The sequence below is a fragment of the Montipora capricornis genome, chromosome 2 (assembly GCF_036669925.1).
Source record: "Montipora capricornis isolate CH-2021 chromosome 2, ASM3666992v2, whole genome shotgun sequence".
Classification (NCBI taxonomy): Eukaryota; Metazoa; Cnidaria; class Anthozoa; order Scleractinia; family Acroporidae; genus Montipora; species Montipora capricornis.
In genome coordinates, this window is record NC_090884.1 from 37,709,120 (window position 1) to 37,729,909 (window position 20,790).

The 20,790-nt window shown below is 38.6% G+C and overlaps 1 protein-coding gene across 1 annotated transcript in view; it reads right to left on the bottom strand.

Annotated features, from left to right (window-relative positions):
* Positions 1–20,790, bottom strand: part of LOC138037257 (uncharacterized) — a 162,934-nt gene that overhangs the window by 98,632 nt on the left and 43,512 nt on the right. The window contains exons 32-47 of the mRNA XM_068883226.1: positions 18,854–19,195; positions 17,771–18,112; positions 17,181–17,580; positions 17,052–17,066; positions 16,489–16,901; positions 15,454–15,567; positions 14,755–15,157; positions 10,340–10,758; positions 9,349–9,465; positions 5,352–5,581; positions 3,815–3,999; positions 2,663–3,084; positions 2,040–2,177; positions 1,499–1,531; positions 694–1,035; positions 62–91 (exon numbers count right to left, since the gene is read on the bottom strand). Of these exons, the coding sequence (XP_068739327.1) occupies positions 62–91; positions 694–1,035; positions 1,499–1,531; positions 2,040–2,177; positions 2,663–3,084; positions 3,815–3,999; positions 5,352–5,581; positions 9,349–9,465; positions 10,340–10,758; positions 14,755–15,157; positions 15,454–15,567; positions 16,489–16,901; positions 17,052–17,066; positions 17,181–17,580; positions 17,771–18,112; positions 18,854–19,195 (3,945 nt within the window). The remainder of the gene's footprint in view (positions 1–61; positions 92–693; positions 1,036–1,498; positions 1,532–2,039; positions 2,178–2,662; positions 3,085–3,814; positions 4,000–5,351; positions 5,582–9,348; positions 9,466–10,339; positions 10,759–14,754; positions 15,158–15,453; positions 15,568–16,488; positions 16,902–17,051; positions 17,067–17,180; positions 17,581–17,770; positions 18,113–18,853; positions 19,196–20,790) is intronic.

The following is a 20,790-nucleotide window of genomic DNA, read 5'->3' on the forward strand; positions in this document are numbered from 1 at the left end:
ATCACACATTTTTAAGTCACCGTTGGTTGTTTCAGCGATGATGGTGGGGGTTTCAACTTACCTGGATGAGGACCCGGGGCTAATGTTGGACCTATAAACAAAAAAAAAAAGAAACAAAACAAAACAAAAAAAATCAGTATTTGAAAGAATTGTTTTCTGTTGCGTTTATCCAGCGTACATCTTTTAAGGAAATGCCAAGTTATGTAACTTAGGGTGATCTTAGAGACAGTCTCTGCTTTTCAAATTTGTATGGCTTGTTTTAAGCTTGTTTGATTAAGTCGCCATGAGGACACTGAATATCCTTTTCTACTAATCTAGACTCTACTAAAGTTAACTATAACATATGCCTACATCACGAATAACCTCATATTGTTTTTTTCCCGTCTGCTTGTTGAGAGGAGTTTTTTTTTTTGTCCATGGTACAACTAATTTAGAGCAAAATAATAGCGGAGAGGTTTGGATACCCAACGTGACCAGAGTCAACTGTGATCTTTGTCCTTGTTGAAAAGAGCGAGCTAACTACCAGTAACCACGTGAAAGGAAATGGGAGTCCGTACTCAGCCAGGGATAATAATAACATTACGTTTTTGTTTCGTTGATGCTGCCCACCTTCACATGTTTACCCTAAGAAAAACACATTTTGTTGTAGAGGAGATCATCTTCTTGTTACACTGACTATGACCAACGCTTTACCTTCCGTGAGTGGTATCGAACCGTTGTAGCAAATAACTCCAGCGTCCTCATAATGACTGCAATCATGCATATCCCACCCACGGTATCTGCAAGCCGCAATAGTTTCTTCATCACCACGACACTTAACATTGTCCAACCAAATTGGGTACGAAGCATTTCCTTCTCCAAAATATGCTTGTCTGACAGCGTATTGCGCTCCGGTGAAATTCAGCATCCTGCAAACAACTGTAGCTTCCCTGAATCCCCAGTGATCGTCACAGACCGTTCCCCACTGCCCTTGGTGATATATTTCAATGCGGCCTTCATTGGGCGAGTTGGAACCTCTAAGACGCACCATGATATCTGGAAGAAGGGCATTCTCAATCATTAATTACCTCAACATCGCTTGGTTGACGAGTACGGGAGAAGAGACGTCTGCCATGGGTCGAAATTCACTGTGTTGAGCATGCACGGTGGTTACTTAGCGACCGAGTCCTTACGTCATACTTTATGTTGTGTGGGCTCACTTTAAACAACAGGCGGAATTACTGTAAAGGAATGCGCGGGACACAGTGGGCTCAAGTCACAGTCAGCAAACATATCATGGGGCATGCTGTTTGAAGACTGCCGTCCAAGGTTGTGGATGGCCGTTGGATCACAGCGAGTTTTTGACCCATGGCAGAGATCTCTTCTCCCGTACTCGTCAACCCAGCGAACGCAAAAAAAAAAAAAAAGGCCTCTGCTAGCAGGGAAATTCAAATACGAATTGTGTCTGCAATTCTAATTCTGCTTCATACTGATATTCTTCAAGTTATGGCCGACTTACCTGGGACAGGCGGAGGCGGAGTCGATTGGGTCACTGAAAATAAAAATAACACCAACGAAAGAAAATGACATAAAGCAATGGCAACAGGAAGACTAAGGGCAACCAATAAAAAGATGATCAATCAATCATATTATAGTAACTTTCTAAGTTAACAAGTATACAATTTAGTTCAGTACATTAGAGCCCCTGTTTTGTAATCAGAACAAACAGTCTCGGTGGCGCAGAAAACTTGTCTCCATTTTACGAGCCAATTTAAAGGGTTACAACGGCGAGCCCCAATTGTGGTGGATTTTCTGGTGATGTCAAATTGTCATTTGATTTGACAATTAATTTGTTCTGGGCAATACACTTACGTGACACAAATGCAGGGAGTGTATATATGCAATTTGCAATTAAAGACGTCTTCCCTTAGAGACAAGGAAAAGGCATGTAACCTTCCCTTAGAGACTTGGAAAACGCATGTAAGATACTAGAAGCCCCTCTTCGCCTGATTACAATAAAGTAATCATACATCCATGTGAAGTATAAATTTATGTTTTACCAGCACTGCATGTTCTTTGGTCATTCAGCAATGATGCACCATTGGGGCATGCGCACTTGAATTCGCCATTTGGAGCCAGAAGGCAAAGATGACTGCACCCACCGTTGTTTATAAGACATGTGTACACACTTCCATATTCTAAAGCATGGAAAAAGATTAATGCTTTACTTTCCCTGTTGCAAACATCGCCAACAAAAGGTGGTATACTTCTAACGTTTTAATTTTGAGGACGATATTCTACATTCTATGTTCAGAAGAAATCTCAGAAATTTAAAGCGACAATAGAGATCATTAAACGTATATGCGGTTAGCAGAAAGGTAAGAAAGAAACTTGATGCTCATAGTGTTTCAGCCGGCCTTACTTGTGTGAATAGATATACTAGGCATCACTAAACAGATTCAGTTGATTGCATGGAAGCCTATTTTGGTCTTTTTCAATGTACATGAAATAGTAACACAAGTACAAACTTTAAAAAGTAAGAATGAACTCATGAGATGCCTTGCATTCCTTGAAATAAAGCCTTTAATGAAAATAATAATGTCTCAAAACGAAAGCTTTCATCTTTAATATTATAATTTTAGACTCAGTTTTCGCGATCTTTCATTGCGTATACTGTAATTACCAATTGGTTGTCTTGATTCATGAGCGACCACTGCTCCCGTCAAAAAGCCATCAGTGAGATGGCCAAAATTAAACATCAAAAGAGGCCGTGTTTTGTTGATCCACTGAATACTTTGGCTGTTCCAGTCAACCCAATAAAGATTGTCACCATATAAGGCAAGATCAGCAGGAAAGATGTTCTCGCCGATGAAATGTATAGTGTCAACGTTAGTTCCATTGAAGTCTGCAGTATCGATGTAATTATCATATGCATCCATCCAGTAAATGCGTTCGGCTTCATAGTCGATGACCACACTCATGGGGGTGAACACATAGTACCAACTATAGCCCAAGGGAAAGAAATTTTCTTCTCGATTTTCGCCAGTTAAATCGGCTCGCTCTATTTTTGGATCTATTAAACCCCAGTCGGTCCAGAACATGTACCTTAAAGTAAGAAACAAAGAAGGTTAAAAACTTAAGGAAAATGTATTTTTTTAAAAAGTAGCATATGTAGCCAAATAAAATGAGCGGACAAATGAATGAATGAATGAATGAATGAATGAATGAATGAATGAATGAATGAATGAATGAATGAATGGATGAATGAATGAATACAATGGTATAAATAATGAATATCAGTAATTTTATTTGACCAAACTTAGTGGATATTTCAATTGCTGTTTGTTTGCTTCCATTCTGTTTATGCATGACCTTTGTTTGGATCGGTCAAGGACGCTCCTTCATATGTCATCGGTTTTCGAGGTAATACTATTATTAATCTGATGCAGGACGAAGTGGTATTGACTGTACCGACTTGGTCTTATCATATCCTATTTATAATTTATGTACCAGCCTTTTCATTCGCACTTCTTTTAAAAGTGCCAAATGCAATAAGCGTTGAGGATGATTATGATTGAGGACACTCTGCAGGAATCAAATAAAAGGAAAAAATAATATCAAATCATTGATTGTTCTTTCCAGAGAAGGGGGAAACCCAAAGTACCCTGCGAAAACACTTTCCATGCAGAGTCGACAACCAACAAACTCAACCCACATGTGCTGCCAAGTCTGGCAATGTTACCCAGGCCACAATGGCCGCTGCGCCATCCCTGCTTCTCTTATAGTAAGGCAGTAAATTGGTAGATAATAAGCAATGAAAGATAATATAACCTACCCAGACTTCGGATCCACCGCAATTCCACGTGGGTTGTACATGTTTGTATAAAACAATGTCTTTCTGTAGCTTCCGTCAGCATTCGCCACTTCGAGTCTTTCATAAATGTAATCTGTAAAGTATATCTTGCGAGTTACCCACTCGAAGGCCAATCCGTCCACTTGACCAAGGTCATCGACGATTACCTGTGGGATGAAGATAATTGAATAACTGATATCTTTGGTTCTTTTTTTGTTTTTTAAGAATAAAAATGTTATAATCATGCGTTAAAATGGAGTGAGAGTCGTCTACATACATTAATTGGAACCGTAGTAACTATCTTAATTTAGTAGAAAAACGATTGAATTACGCATCGCGCAGAATGCCTATTGTTCTCGGGACATTTACTTCCAGTTAAAAAAATGTTGTAGATCTGTCATATCGCGCGTCATTATGCATAAACGCTTAGAAAGAGATTCGGTTATTGATTGCCATGAACGCACAACGACGCTCATTAACTCCATGAAGGCGGCAAACTTAACAATGAACGCAGAGCGCTATTGTCTTTTCTTTTGTTTCGCAAAAGTGCACATAATAATTATGCGCATACTTCGTATGGAACATTTCATCACACGGTTTTCCATTTTGCTTTATAGCATGGGCATTTTTTTAGATCCGTTTTGTTTGGACAAAAGTTATAACTCACAAAGAATGATGAACTGTCAAATTATCTCTCCGCAATCGAAATAACTGTGTTCAGTGAAAATAAACACAACGTTCTATTTGTGAGTGTTTTGCGTTCGGAAGCTGCAGAGGTTGCATAACGAGCTTAGTAGAAGAAAAAGATGCACCATTTGGAAAGATTGCGCTCGTGACCGGATATTCTGCGACAGAAAACCTGACGTTCTCGGCATCTATCAAGCTGAGCGGATAGTTGCCAAAAAAATCCACAACGGAAAGCCTCTACTCATGGTACACTGGCAAGGTTACTGTCCCAGCGAGAATACATGGGAGCCACATGCTCACCTACCACCTACCTATTTCAAAGCGCGCTCGCCTTCAAATTTGCCGCTTCAGCGATTATGAATAATTAATGATGTCCACTCATTCTGCCCGATGGAGCATGCTTTTTTGTCCATAAACGACAATGCGAAGGTATCACTAGTTCAAAATAGAATACTGGAATAACGTTTAATGATCAGGGAAGAACACGACTACGAGAAGAGAGAACACGCCAGAAACCTGGAAGCTAATTACTCTGATATCAACGTAGGTCACTCGACAGATACTAATTGATTTTTAAAGAGAAGGCAATTGGCTTATGCGTACTGATAGATTTGAGTTGGATGCTCTTGCATCAAGCATAACGCATGAAGCAGCTAGAGCACTCTGATGGTCACCGTTGGCCATTAGTCTCAAAGCTTGATGCACAAGGTGCAACTCTCTCTCTCTCTCTCTCTCTCGTCGTCTGTTCTTCTACCTTTGAAGTGTGTCCCGAAACAAAGAAAACGCTTTGATTATTTTCGCGAGTGTATATATCAACACAACCCGGTTATACCTCAATCTCCCCAGTATCAAGACTCATCCTCTTAATTGTCCACTGGGCATGGTCACTCCAGAATATTATTCTCTCGCGGAGGTCAATGTCAATGGCTCCAGCATCCACAAGACCCGTCTTAATAGTCTTCACATTGACGTAGGTGTGATTGTAGGTCTTCATGTTAATGCACTTGATGTTTTTTTGGTCAATGAAGTACATACTTGGCTCGTCGGAGCAACCATATTGATCTAAACAATTGTGAGAGGGAAACATCCCAGACATCAGCACTGCACTGATGAGGCCCAGAAGGCCGAAACAGTACTTTCTGCAGTTAGATATAGCTCTTTGGCATTACAAAGCTTTTGCTTTCATGTCCAAACTGTGATGAGTCATTGCCGCTAACAATTGCGCATGCTCACTAGCTCGCTTCTCGTATGGCTTAGATGTACTATTTACAATGAGTGCAAATCACAAAAACAGCGGCTTACATATACAGAGCAGCAATATTGAAATTAAGGAAACATAACAAAACAAAGGTCTAAGCTGCAAGGTGACATAGATTTGACAATCAAAGACAAATAAAGAACTATAACAAAGGTCTAAGCTACAAGGTGACATGGATTTAACAATCAAAGACAAGTAAAGAACTATAGGTGACATATCGATAAAAATGCATCATATTGGGAAAATGTCATCTCACAACTACTCAATTGTAGTAATTAATTCGGTGTTTTGATCTTAATTCCCGCCTTTTATTAAGACCTTGAGGATTAAGGGTAAATACTTGCGCAGTCCAATAGGCCTCCCTAGTGAGAAACAATTGTTCGAGATGTAAAGAATTTTCAAAAGACCTAATGTTCAGAGTTATTTAAGTGGATAGCCAGTTCTCTTGTTCTTCAGCATGTTCGACTTCCGAGTTGTGGCTATGAAATCTCACTTTAAATTCAGGCGAGGTGGAGCCTATATATTGCAGGTTGCATTTGGCACAAGTGGCCAAATAAATAACATTTTGCGATGAACAAGAAAGTTTTTGTTGAATGGAATAATGACGACCAGTAGCTGAACTTTGAATTTCGAAGCTTGAATTAAATAATAAATAATTTTTACAGAGATCGCATTTCTTTTTCCTTTTTTTAACAACCCCCGTTTCTTCTCTTTGATTTCTACAGGAGGTTACCCGAAATTTGGATGGCGCTAACAACTCCTTAAGATTTTCTGTTCTACGAAAAGCAGGAAAAATCGACTTGGATGGAAAATTTTCTTTGACTTCTGGTTAAGAGTGCTGTAGATGAAAGTGCTTTTTGATAACTTTTTGGATATCTGGCAAAATTGGATTGTAGTCAAGCACCAGTGGAAAAACTTTCTTATCTGGTTTGACCTTTTTGCTCAAAAGTTCGGATCTTGATATACTGAGAGCTTTGTCGAACTGTTTATCAACAAGCTCCGCCGGGTAATTTTGAGATTTCAAATACCCTTTGTATTCCTTACACCTATTTTGCAGAAAGTCGTTAGTAGAACCATTGCGTTTGATTCTTAAAGCTACCCCAAAGGGGACAGCTCTTTTGCAATGTGAGGGATGTGAACTCGAAAAAGGTAGATAGAGGTGGCTATCGGTGGGTTTAGCATAAACATCAGTGCTAATAAACCCGTTAGTGAAATGCAACGTGAGATCAAGGACATTCAAATGACTTTCGGAGTAAATCAATTCGAATTTAATAGTAGGATACACATCATTGATATAATCAGTGAATTCCAATAATTTAGGTAAACCCTGAGTCGAGTCGAGGTCAAAAATATCGTCTCTGTATCTCCACCAAAGCATAGGTCTCAAGCTACCCTCAAATTTGACTTTCCCATCGATGATCCCCATCGCTAGATCTGCAAATTGCAGGCGTTTTTCGGTCCCATGGCCGTGCCATGTTTTTGAACAAAGCTCTGACTAGCAAACTGGCAATTATTTACCCTGAGACAAATCTCAACGGCTTCAACTAAGCAATCAATGGAAGGAATGTTAACAGATCTGGAATTAAGTGCCTTTCTAACTGCTCAAATACCTAGATTGTTGTCAATGTTTGGAAACATTGACACTACATCCCAAGACACAAGGAGGGACCCCTCAGGGAATGGGCTTTTGCATTCAAATCTTCTAATTTGTTGATAAGATCCGTGGAATCCTTCACAACGGATGGAAAACTCTGTGGAAGAGGTTTGAGGTAGAATTCTGTGAAAGCAGATTGCCGTTCAATTGCTGTACCGCAACAATATGTAATAAGTCGAAGTGGGTTGTCATGTTTGTGAGTTTTGACATTCCCAAATGCCACTCCCAGTTTTGGTTCCAAATTTACAACCCACGTAGCAATCTCCTGGCTAATCTGCCCCTCAGGAAACCACTTACGACTCCATTCCTTAACCACTTCAAAATGGTCAAGTGTTGGGTCGGAATCTATGCTGTCATAATGCAAATCATTATTAAGCTGCCCTAGTATCTTATTTCGGTATTCTTGTTGACTGAGGACAACGAACCTAGAACCTTTATCTTGAATTCTAATAACATTTTCATTAGATTTAAGACCTTAAAGCTAACATTTCTTCTCTCGTAAGATTGTCCTTGGTAGTTCTTAAATTAGCAGGCTTAAGGATGTCGTTCTTCACATTGTTTTGTCGCTTTGTTTTGTTACGTTTCCTTAATTTCAATATTTCTGCTCTGTATATATAAGCTGCTGTTTTTGTGATTTGCACTCATTGTAAACATTTTTTTTAGTTTTTAACTTTTAACCTGAAGAAGGGCGAACGGCCGAAACGTCGTGTATTAAACCCCGTCCAGAACAGTTAAGAGCTTGTCTCTTCGTCCCTTTTTTTATTTGGTCGAAGACATTTATTGCTACTCAGAGTTTCATTTCTGTATCCTAACTTAAACGTTGTATCGCAATGTATGTCTCTCTTGAGGTTGGTGTCGTGACTTCGGCTTGGTAGATCATGTTTTGGTCGTTGCATTTGTTACAGTTGCTATCATTGGTATCATTGGTAGGATCAGATTTGTTGATTTGAGCTTTGTTGTGGTTGGATATAACCTGCAGAATTCTTCATATCCTACTCAGCCTCATTCAATCATTGCTAAATATATTATATAAACACCACTGAAATACCAAGTGAGCTTTCGCGCGAAAACATGATATCTTCACACGTGAAAATATCACTGTTGCTATGGTTACATATGAAAATCGCGCCTTCCGATGCCTTTCGTGAAATGATTTAGTATTTCAGTGGTGTCTATATAATAAATAGAATATAACATGGCCGCTTGCAGATACGATATTTCTCTTCTCGTGTTTTTTTTTTTTCAACACTCGAAGAGAAATTTCGTATCTCCGCGCGGCCATATAATATCCTCTGTATATACCTTATTTCAAAACAATGATAGGGGAGAAAATAAAGCGAGTCCATGTCATTTAATACTAATTTCTTTATCATTTTGTTTTTCTTACCAAACCGGCATAAGAAATCCAAGCCGGTAAGGAATGAAGAGGTGAAAATAATATACATAATACCCACTGCCCCATGACGTTGGCGTTTAAGGAGACGCTTTTGTATGTACTGACTACCTTTGGAAGGTCGAGTTTGTTGCCTTAAAACTTTAAGGAATGTAAACAGGAATGAAACATCCAGAGCAGTTCTTTGTTGGGTTGCTGAGTTTAAATTTATCAACAGGTTTTTTTCTTGTCTACTGAAATATATTATCAAATTTTCATAACTGACATGGAAAGTACTTTATGCCAGTCAGAAAGGAGAATTAATATTGAGATTTTGTTGATGAAAGGGGTAAGAATTTCATTCTGAACGCCAACAGTTTTCATACAACTCCCGGCGAAGTCGCTGGACAGTTGGTTCATATTTCTTTATGTGAACTAGTTAAGTTGTAAAGCGCTTTTCACAAAATAAAATTGTATTTAGATGAAAATCTCGAAATCGTCACATCGGAACGATTTTCTTCTTAAAATTTTGTAATTAAGCTCACCAGTCACATGGACGCTCTCAACACAACTGCCATTGTTGTCGTCAGGACATGCACATCTATAACCCCTTGGCTTTATTAGACAAATGTGACTACAAATGTCAACACAAGGATGAGGAGCTGAAATAAAAAACATATACATTACACTGATTTAGAAGAAGTGGCCTTTTCCGGCCCACGATAGTTATAGGGATGAACAAGACAGAGATTGGAGAATGGAAAGAGTGAGTGGGGTAAAACAACCTTTTAAAAATTATCTAGTGCTACCAGAGCCTAAACATTTAAGGGAATTTTTTTCGAAGCTTCTTTGTCAAGAGATAAACTTAAAATTAATATTGAACTTAAAATTAGATGATTCATGCACTTGAAATCGTTCCCAGCATGTTTGCATTGCACGATCCTAACTAAGAAACATGTATACAAATGACATGCGTTTCATTACATCCATTTAGAAATCACTGGTGATCCTTGCAATCTGATTGGCTCTTAGCAGTGCGATTCATTCCCAAATCGCACTATTTTTTGCTCTAAATTGCACCATTCCCCCAGCAAATGAGAAGGAACACTAAAACAAAACAACCAAGCAGATTCCAAGGCTTGTTTAAGGTAACCATTGTGTTGCGAATTTTCCTGCTTTTGTTCCCAACTGGATCAATAAAATATTGGCACTGGCTAAAATTCTGCAGTTTAGCGATTAAATAATTATTGTGTGATTTCTAAATGATTGGATGTAATTATGGGGTAATTGAACTTCGTGTCGTGCAATTTTGGTCTGAAATCATACTTGTAATTCAAATCGAACACGCGCTAAGCGCTCGTTCGACCTTGAAATCACACATCTGATTTAAGACCAAATTGCACTCCACTCAGTTTAATTAGCATCATAAATCGCTCCTAATGGCTGTTTCGCTCTTTCGAACTTGGCCTAAAAAGCAAAGCGTCCAGTTCCCCACAAAACAGGCAAAATAGTGTTGCGGAGAGTAGTAATACTTACAGCGTGGCTTAGGATTGCCTTTGTTGATTACCATTCCTCGGGGACTGTACATTCCATTAGCTATGATTTCCAAATTGCCATCAAACTCCGTCTTATTTATCCGATACACATTTTCAAATATGTATTCATTCCAGTAAACAAATTGATCGTCAACCTCAACATCACGAGGAACCCAGAAGAGCCAAAAGCTGGTAAGCATAGTTTGAGGAACACCAAGTCCAGGTAAATTGAGGTCAACGTACAGCAAACTTGAAAGCCAGTAACTGACAAAATAGATTCTGTTTGTTTCAACATCCAATGCAAGACCCTGAGCATCGTATTGATATCCCGATTCAGTTCTTAAGTAAACAACCTTTCTTCTAAATTCTCCGTCCATGTGCGTGCTTTCAATAAATCCATGATCCGACCAATATAGCAACCTGCAACCAAAGGATACAACTTTGAAACAACGCGATGAAGAAAGGAGAGAATAAACTCGTGATCATTTTACTACCACTTCCAGTACCGCTACCACTTCCACTACCACTACCACTACCAGTAGAGATAGTGGAACTGTTAGAAAAAATAAACACGTTATTTGCCGGCCTAGTTCGGTCCGTATTGGGAGAAAACTGTACCAGAGGTCTCATGTATGGCCCAAATCCACATACTTACGTGACAGAAATTGATGTTAACGAAAAAGGAGCGCACGAGTACAGTTGCAAAAAAAAAATTTAGTAATAAGCTTCAAATCATTCAAAATATTTGGAATTTTTATCACGTTCACTCGCAAAAGGTTCAAAAGTTAATTTTTATGAAACTATTGATTTGAAAAAAGTTAGATTTGAAAAGTTTCAGAGAAACTGACAGCAGAAACTTCGTCCTCAATCACAATCGGAATCATCATTCGCTGATTATCGCAACGGGTTTCCTTATTTTAGCCCGCCACGATTAAGCAACCAGATTCGAGGATTTAGAATTCCGGACCGCTGAGAAGCTGGAGAAAAAATTAAAGAAAGATACTATGCATCGTTAAATGGGAACTCGAAAAACTCCGAGCCCCTGATATGATTTGAACCCAAAACCCTCCGTGATGTAGTACGGATGATCTAAGTACTGAGCTACTGGAGACTCTTTGGTGAGCAGGGGTAAAATATGGGTATGGACTACGACTGCATCACGTAGTTACATAGTCCAATTTTGATAACGGTTACGGTGCATAATACTCGCATTACTTGCTTGGGTGGTTAGTTGCTTGCATCTCTGATATGCCTTAATGTGAGTGCGCGATGCAGTTGAGAATCATATATTGTTTTGTTCTTATTTGATTTCCTTGTTAATGTGAATTTGTTGTGGTTTAATTTTGTTTTTGGTCTGATTTTTTTTTTAACCGGTTCATTCTTTTTTCGAACCAGTTTAAATATTTTAAACTGCCTTTTTTTTTAATCAACTGTCTAAAGAAGGGATTTTTCCCTTTTTGAGGGTGTAGTTAAAAAAACAGGGGGTGGGATTTCTAGGTGGTCTAAACGGGAACTAAATATCTTTTTCTTACTTCTACTCACCTACCCCTCCCTGATCCTGTCAAGAACCTTTAACCTACTCCACCCTTCCTTCACACATCTAGTTCCAAACCGGGAACTGTCTCAAGTCTTTTCCCAAGCACACAGTCGAATTTCTCTCACAGAACAGCAAATTACGGAGAAGTGGCTTCAAGAAAATCAGCCACAAAGTTGTCAACACGTCCATTCCGTGCACAGAAAACGCCCAACAACCAATGGCATTTGCTCCAACAATCCTCTCTTTGATAGAGATCGACCTGATGGTAAAATGTCACCCTTGCACCCCAAAATGCTTTTAGGAAAAATAACTGATCTGAGATGGAAAACCGTTATGCTCGAATAGTGACCATACTAGGAGAAGTCCAACGACTTATTTTTCCTGCAACATTAAACCTGTGCAGTGCTACTAATCTTACTTTTGATTATTTAAAATAACTTTCTTTTACATTCGGCTTGTAAACAGGTCATTCTGCAAAATAAGTAATTTCCTTTCAAGATAATTTGTAGAAAATTATTACTGTAACAGTACAAATAATACCATTGTTACGTTTGATGGTAATATAGTTACTTTCCAGTTGAATACTGCTCTATTTAATTGAAAATCCGAGAAAAACGTCCATACAAGTTAAATTGCCATAGGAATGATTAAAGAATATCGCTGTTTTTTCCTTATGAAAAGTAGTCCTACTTGTGAAAGACACAAAAGGGTTTAGCTCTGACGAAGGGATAACACTCGAAATGTCAGCTTTCAAATTTCTTTACAGTGGTCAATTTACCACATCAACTCAGTTGATAAACCCTTTTCTTTATTTCACTCCCCACTGACATAGGACCACAGCTTCTTTACAAACTAAACCCCTTTATCCTACCTGTGAAAGAATGCTTTACTTCCGCCAACCATGAACCGAAATTCTTAACCCAAAAACCAAGACAACGGATTTTTTAGACTAATTAAAACACTGCAAATAAATGATTACTCCAATCACTACAATGCGTACCAATCCCTTACCTAGAATGCAGTGTCTGACACGTTCAGACCGCATACCAACCCTGACCCGCAGTAAAGCTAACCGTTTTAAAATGGGTGCTTAGACTTAAATAAGGCTTCTCAGCGCTATTTGAAAAAAGTTCTTTATAGACTTAAATTCTGTTTATCAGTGCTATTTTTAGGCAGTCTGCAGTTGTCATACAAAAATTTGGTTTTATCAACGGAGTTGATAATCTAAATTGGCCACCGTACAGAGATTCTAAAAGCTGACGTTTCGAGCGTTAGCCCTTCGTCAGAGCGAAGGGCGAAGGGCTAACGCTGGAAACGTCAGCTTTTAGAATCTCTGTACGGTGGCCAATTTACATTATCAACTCCGTTGATAAAACCAAATTTTTGTATACTACTTCCCCACCGACGCAGCACCACAGTTTCTTTAGAAACTACCCTCTTCATGCAGTTGTCATACACCTGCTGAAATGCTAACGTTTTTTAATAAGTGCGTAAACCTAATTGAGAGCTTAACCCTAATCATTAAGCTGAGCATTTAAGCCCAAACACTAAGTAATATATAGATTTAGCTAAGAATAAAAACGGAGCTCCCGTTTCTAGCCCCAGAAAACAATATAGTGTACATGGAAATAATTATGCTTCTGCGTAAAGTACAAAAATAATCAACGTTACTGTAAACAGTTTACAGTGATCAAGCAGATCAAACACCTCTGAGCTGACAGCAGTAAAGAAACAAGCCTTGCAAACAACAAACAACAATTTTAAGTAACAACTAAAACTGAAATTACATGCACAGTAATTTTTTTTCACAGCATTTCCGTTTGACTGACAATCGTTATTCCCTCTCTCTTCAGTTTGCAACAACAGCAAAAATCTTACTAATTTAAAAATCAACCAAAGCGTAGTAAATTTGCTTGCTCGACGACTGCAATTTCACAGTCAAACAAAGCAGTTCACGACTGGACATCCATTTCACACAAAAAGCCTATAAAATTAATGTCATTTTTGAAATATGTCAGAATTTCTGTCAACACGGAACTGTATACGTTTTCAGGTCTCCTTCGTTTTTTTTACTGCGTTTTACACTACATGTGAGGCAGCGAGGCATATATTAAGAAGAAAAACATAACCTGAAGGATAGTTGTTGTAAATAAGTGTTTAGTCTCTCGCTCTATTTCTGTCAGCTTTACGGTGATTGTCATTCAAATTTTTTTCTTCTTCTCCTTTCTCCTTTGCTCCTCCCGAGGCTTTCTTCGCTTAAATCTCTCAAATTTTGTCGCTTCTTCTCTCATGCTCTTTCACTTTTCTTCAACTTTCCTGCTCTTTATGCCGTTGCTTGTCACTAATGTAATTTCCTGGGTAAAAAGGCGCGGGATGCCAAATGCAACAATGCCACGCGATTTTCCGCCAAGGAAAATTGCTTGAGCCGAAAACTCCCGTCCCCAGAGGCTCATCTTTAGGGTCGGACGGGCGGACGGACGTACATGACATCATAACCAAAATTTCTCGCATGAATAGATTTTAAAAAAAAATCTTACCCATGGTGATCCGCCTGAGCTCCACTGTTGTTGTTCACATGCAATAAATTATCGCTATTGTATTTGATATCATCAGTGATTACAATCCATCATAATATTCTTATGATTTCTCTAGTTTTTTCATGCATACTCCCTAAAATTAATTACAGAAGGATATCCAAATATGTTAAAATAGGAAGTGTTGGAAAAAAAATAAAACTGGCTTAAAAAAATTAAACATTTCAAACCAAAAACAAAATTAAACCACAACATACACAAGGTGTAAAGCACGTGCTACAAGAGCTTACTAAAGTGATTATCCTTTAGTCATAAGCGGAAAAAATCACTATCTGTTTTTCTTACCCTCGTTTTGTATCCAAGGCGATGTCAGAAGGATAATGGACCAAATTTTGAACCAACACCTTTGAATATTTGCCATTAAGGTCCGAAACCTGGATTGTCAGAGTGCCTGCATTTATCCAATAAACATTTCCCGCCACGAGATCGAGGGCCAGGCCAGAAGGATAAGAAACCCCGGAATGAATGACTGTTTGGTTCATTCCATAAACAGAACTACGCTGAATTTCACCGCGATAAGTATCTGTCCAGTATATGTAATGATTGTATGGATCAAAATCTATTCCGTTTGGATATGTTAAGTTCTCTAACAGCAAGTCGTTGATCGAGATGTCATCGGCGGTTAACGGAGAATAGCTGATTTGTTGGTAAGAAGAGTCGGCAACGAATACGACATCACTCAAAGTGCCTAGAAGCAATAACAATAATGATTGATGATATGAAGGCTTTTCTGGAAAAACCTACTGATATATCAATCTCTTTTTGACGAATGCGTAAGGTAAGAAGTCATTGGGAGAAATAACATTGAAATCTCGTTTAATTGTCGTTCACTTTTTTATGATATCTAGGTTGCAATATAATTTTGCTGTTTGAGTATCCAAGTACAAGTCAAATAATAACGCAACAAGAGCCTGGCGTCAAATAATTCTTCTAACAACGCGTTTAAAATGGCTTCGAAGGTTACCTTCGGTAAAAAAAACCTACACGTTGTTCCATCTGGTCCGATCTTCATTCCGATTCGGCATATGCAGCTTCTGCCATTTGGCGTTAAGACACATATCTGAGAGCATCCTCCATTGTTGTAACATGGCGATTGTTCTGCAAAACAAATGATTAACAAAGAAGTAAATACGTCAAGATGATTCCTAAACTAATAGATAACCAGTTAAACAAAACTTTTATCGAATAAAAATGTGTCTTTGTGCTGAATACCTCATTTGTTTGCTGCCTTTTTTGTATGCAAAGTTACTACCATGTTACAATACAATACAATACAAATTTTATTCGCACTCCCTAAGGGGGCTTTTCAGTACTAATACTGCTAAATACTGTGAATTACATTAAAATTAAGATCAATTAAAATGTTCAATAAGAACTTGTAGAAAGGTAAGATAAAAGGCATATCAAGAATTTACAAAATTGATATGGAAGAGGGTAAAATTATGTGACAAATTGTGCTATGAAGATAAAAATTCACGTAGGAGTTTACCTCGTAATGTTCTTTTAAAAGTATAAAGAGATTCGCTTTGCTTAAGATTACTTTTACTATTTCGTAATGACGCTGTTCGAAAAAAAAAGGTCCTTTGTCCTTTAGTAGTCTTAAAAAGGGAAATGTTTAATAGTTGCGAATTGCGAGTCTCACGGCCACTTATCTCCACTCGCTTTAAAGAAAGCGAAGAAAGGTAAGCGGGAGCTTGTCTATACGGGGTTACAAAACATGTAAAAGGCAGAGTCAACTTCGTCTTTCTCGGGTATCTGTGGTAACTCCAGTCAAAGGAAATTTGTTTAAAGGATACGAACAATTTCAATACTTCGTTCTTTTATTTAGGACCCGCCGCGGAAATTGCTTGCGATCGCTAAAGTGAACAAATCAACATTTCTTGTTTTTTTTTTTCTCTCTAAACATGTTATTAATTATCAAGGACACCAACAGTCTTTCCAACAAAACAAACTAGACGATTTGACAAAATTAGAGGGGTTTAATTGAGTGCAGTCGACTAAAAGTGTGCAAAAAGTTACCTGTTCCTTGAAGCGCGTTGGAGTTAAACGCGTATATACCAGATGGATTCCAAAACCCATCAATCATCATTTCCGGCATACTCCCACCAGTCGCCTTGGCCATAAATATAGTTCCTGAGAACTGTCCGTCTCCATCAGCGGTCCAGAAAAGGGTGTGGTTGTACACTGTTAGGAATCTTGGATGATGAGTACCAGAGGAGAATGTGCGACCCTCGAGAGTCTCCAGTTCAATGTACCGTATCAGATTATTGTACTGATCAGAAAAGAACAGTCGCTTCCCAGGCTTATATAAAGCCACGTCAACCAAGGTAGGTGCAGTTTTTGGGAAATTCGCGAGAACGACTTGGTTTTTACCATCCATATCTGCTTTATAGATTTTCACATCGGCACCAACCGATGAAAAGTACATGACCCTGGAAAGATCGAAAATAATTCTAAACCACAGAGCCAGTTTTTGCAAAATTCAGAGAACGGTATCTACTATATTTACACGAGTCATAAAATAAATTAGTGAAAACAAGGGGCCTTAGTTTCCTCATTTCTTAAGTAGGTTAGATACTTACTTCATACCAAGGCACCTGAATAAAATGAAATTGATCAAATAATAATTTAAAAAGAAAAACCCAGTTTTGAAATACAGGGGATCATTCTAGATTTACTTGTTTAGAGATCCCACGACGCTAAAAACTTACCCTGACAAGCTATCTAAAGCAATTCCTTGCGGAGAATCCACGTCGATTAAGTCTGCTAGATCAGAACCATTTATGGCAATAACTCGAATTTTGTTTCCGCCTTCTTCAGCAACGTAGATGTTTCGTGCAACGATGTCAATATCAAGACCCATCGGCTGTCTCATCGGCCTTGGTAGCACATACTGAGGCAGGCTATCGTTCAGGTGCGATTTTCGAATGTTTCCATTTGTATCGGTCCAGTACATTAGTTTTTCAAATGGATCATACGATACCCCGACTGGAGAATAAAATAAGTCAAGTGGTAGCATCGGTGGAGTTGCATGCTGCTGCAGAGGCAATGACATCACATAGCACACTCTGCGACCTTCCTCACAAGCAAGTAAGAAATCATTGGAAACAGCTGCAATAGATCATTCTCATTAGTAAATGGAAGTGATAAAGACAACGTTTTAGGGAACAGAAATTTCCTTGGTTAGTTTCTCCATTTTTTCTCTTTAGCTGTAAAACTATGACGATAAGTGTGGGATTTATAGGTCACCATACATGATAGTATATCTAAACATCATCATTTCAAAGAGATTAAAACTTACCGAGGTTTTCAGCAGTTACATTTGAGCAAACGACAGATGCATCTTCATAGTGGATGCAGTTATGGTCATTCCATCCATTATGAGGACAATCCACTATGGAGCTTTCATTGCCAAGACAATGTACGTTATCCAGCCATATATGTCCATTTCCAACGCCAAACAAGCTGTATTTCGGAGCAAGATGAGCTCTTCCGTGACCAAGTTGACGACAAACGACTTGTGCGTCATGAAGATCCCAGTAATCATCGCACACAGTTCCCCAGTGTCCATCGTGAAATATTTCTAGTCTTCCTTCTCCGGGTCTATAACCATCAGCTAGCCTCACAATTTGATCTATGGAACATAATTTAAGATGTCAGTATTATGTTTTGCGTCATCGACGTTTCAAGTAAGGAGGAAGAAAGAAAATGATCCTAAATGGTCGGAGTATTAGTCTAGACGCAGGCCGAATACCTTCATGGGCAACAGGCACCAAGTGTATCTTCAATTACAAATCTCTTCCTTAAGGAGTATTTAACTGAATATTAAAAATGACATTTTTATTTGGTTGAGGAAGTTTTGAACGGAAGGACTAGAAAACTAGCAGATGCAAGGACCAAAATATCCAGGAAATCAAACAGGTCTGTTATCATTAAGTAAGATAGAAAAGTAAACTAGAACTAATGACACAAGCCCCTGCCAATAGTATAGTAAGCATTTCAAAAGAAATTGCCTTGATCTGCGAGTTGCGATCGCTAATCGAAACGACGTGCGGCCTAATAACAATTTACACACACGTGAAAGAAAATATTAAACTTTGGATACCGAATTAAAGAAACTTTGTAGGAAGCTTTTAATTCACTAACGACCCGAACATAAAGCTTGCAAGAATTAACCGAGAGGAGATTCCCCCACCCCCCCCCCCCCTCCGACTTGCACATTTAAGGTAAGAGTAACAGTTTGAAGCGACCGCCATCCCATTGTAGGGAGGGGTGCACAGCTTGAAGAGATCCCTCTCTCGAACCATCTTGGATCGGTGGTCAAGATTTCAGTGTCCTCTAAAGAGATATTATTTTGGGGCGTGTGCGCATGCATATGTTCTACCTGGAGCTGCTGGTGGAGTATACTTGCATACCACTCCTACGTCCTCCCCGTGATAGCAATTGTGACTTCCCCATCCGCCATGACGACATTCGGCGATACTCTCTTCATCTCCCGCGCAGTGAACATCATCCAACCAGATTTGCGCGGGTGTTGACCAACCAACATACCAAGAGCAACAGTGAGTGCTCCAAGCTCCTTCGAAATAACCCAGCATGCGACAAATAACATCTGCCTCTTCTATTCCCCAGTAATCATCGCATATTGTTCCCCAGGTGCCATTCAAGTACAATTCAACTCGTCCTTGGTTCGATGTTGGGCCATCTCTCAAACGAACTCTAAGCTCTGAAACAGTTTAAGTGACGAAAGGGCGATTAAAACACATCCCTTACGTAATCTCAGAGAGGTGGCGCTATGACTTTCAAATAATATGATGGTTTACTCATTGCACAGGTTTTTGTCACTCTCTCAGTAGTTCTTACTATGAAAAATGTACATGTTGAAACCAATAGACGCGTAAATTGTTTTACTAAACACATCTAAATTGAATGGTGATCACTATCATGGTATTTTAATTTGTTCCTTTGTAGAGTAATTTACAGCATTGCAGTTATTACTTAGGCTTTGCTACTTACATTCATATTGGACATACTGCAGTAAGGTATTCTTAATTCTTATATACGTAGAATGTTTTGGCAATTTCATTGTTCTACGACACAATCCATTTTGTAACAATTTTGATTAGATGGTCAGTTTGTTTTTTGTTCTTTGCTAGTTCGGTAAGGCCTAGTTCTTGTATAAGTTCTTAATTCCTTTACGTAATTACAAGTTGTTGTATTATTATTAATCACTTAAAAATGATAATAATAATAATAATAATAATCATCATCATCATCATTATCATCATAACAATAATAATAATTTTATATAAATAATAATGATAATATTTAATTCAATAAAAGTCACATCTACAAAACTGTCAAAAATCATTGAAAAAAAAGAATTTTAGAAGCTATAAAAAAAAATTGCACAATTTCTTGTTTTGTTTTCCTCTCTTTCCTTCCTTCTTCTACCTTTAAAAAAATCATTTTATAAACTTCACTTATTAAAAATTTACTAATAATTAAGTAATTGAAGGGAAAAAAAAATCAGAATCTAGTGTCCTGAAAGTCATCGTCGTCGAGTAGTCATCGCCTTTCTTGGCTGACGGGAGTTCCGCTAGTCGTCTGTGATAGGCGTGAAACTCAGGTGCTATGCCTCTGTGTTGTGCTGAACACCAGCGGTGTCAACGTGACTTGCTACACCTCCATACCTCTGCTTGCATACTTGCGTTTCTTCTCGTTTTCATCCTGGCGGTATATTTGCTGAGGGGTAAGGTCTTTGTAAGATCCTCATTTGGTCGACACTCCCGTACGTCAAAAAATGCGGAACTTTGTCTAGGCAAAAAACCCCGTGCATGAATGTCAAGCCGAACGTCAGGGGCTGTATTTGTCTCCCTGGTTAACGACTTGGAACAGTTCCTTTCATGCAACCTAGTGTCTCTATACAAATGGGGAAAATCAAGCCTTTCCTTGTCCACCGGCGAGAACGCTCCATAGCTAGGTCTTTGTATCGATCGCAGTTTTCTTTATATTTCTCTCGGACATTGGCATCCCAGGGAAGTAAGATGTATGTTATTGGGATGATTTCGGCTGCTCTGTCAACCATAACGATTACTGAGCGACAGTGCTGAATAACATAATCTGTGAACTTCAACTTCACCTTGAACTCAGTGAGAGTTAAAGCAATAAATCACACATACCCACTACCTACATTTAGCAAAGGGTGTCTATGGCAGCAAAACGATTCTTTCTTTGAAGATCGAGTACTGATATATTATGTACTTGTTTCTTGATATGTTTATATGTGAATACGTTCATGTCTGACAATAGTTTGTAGTT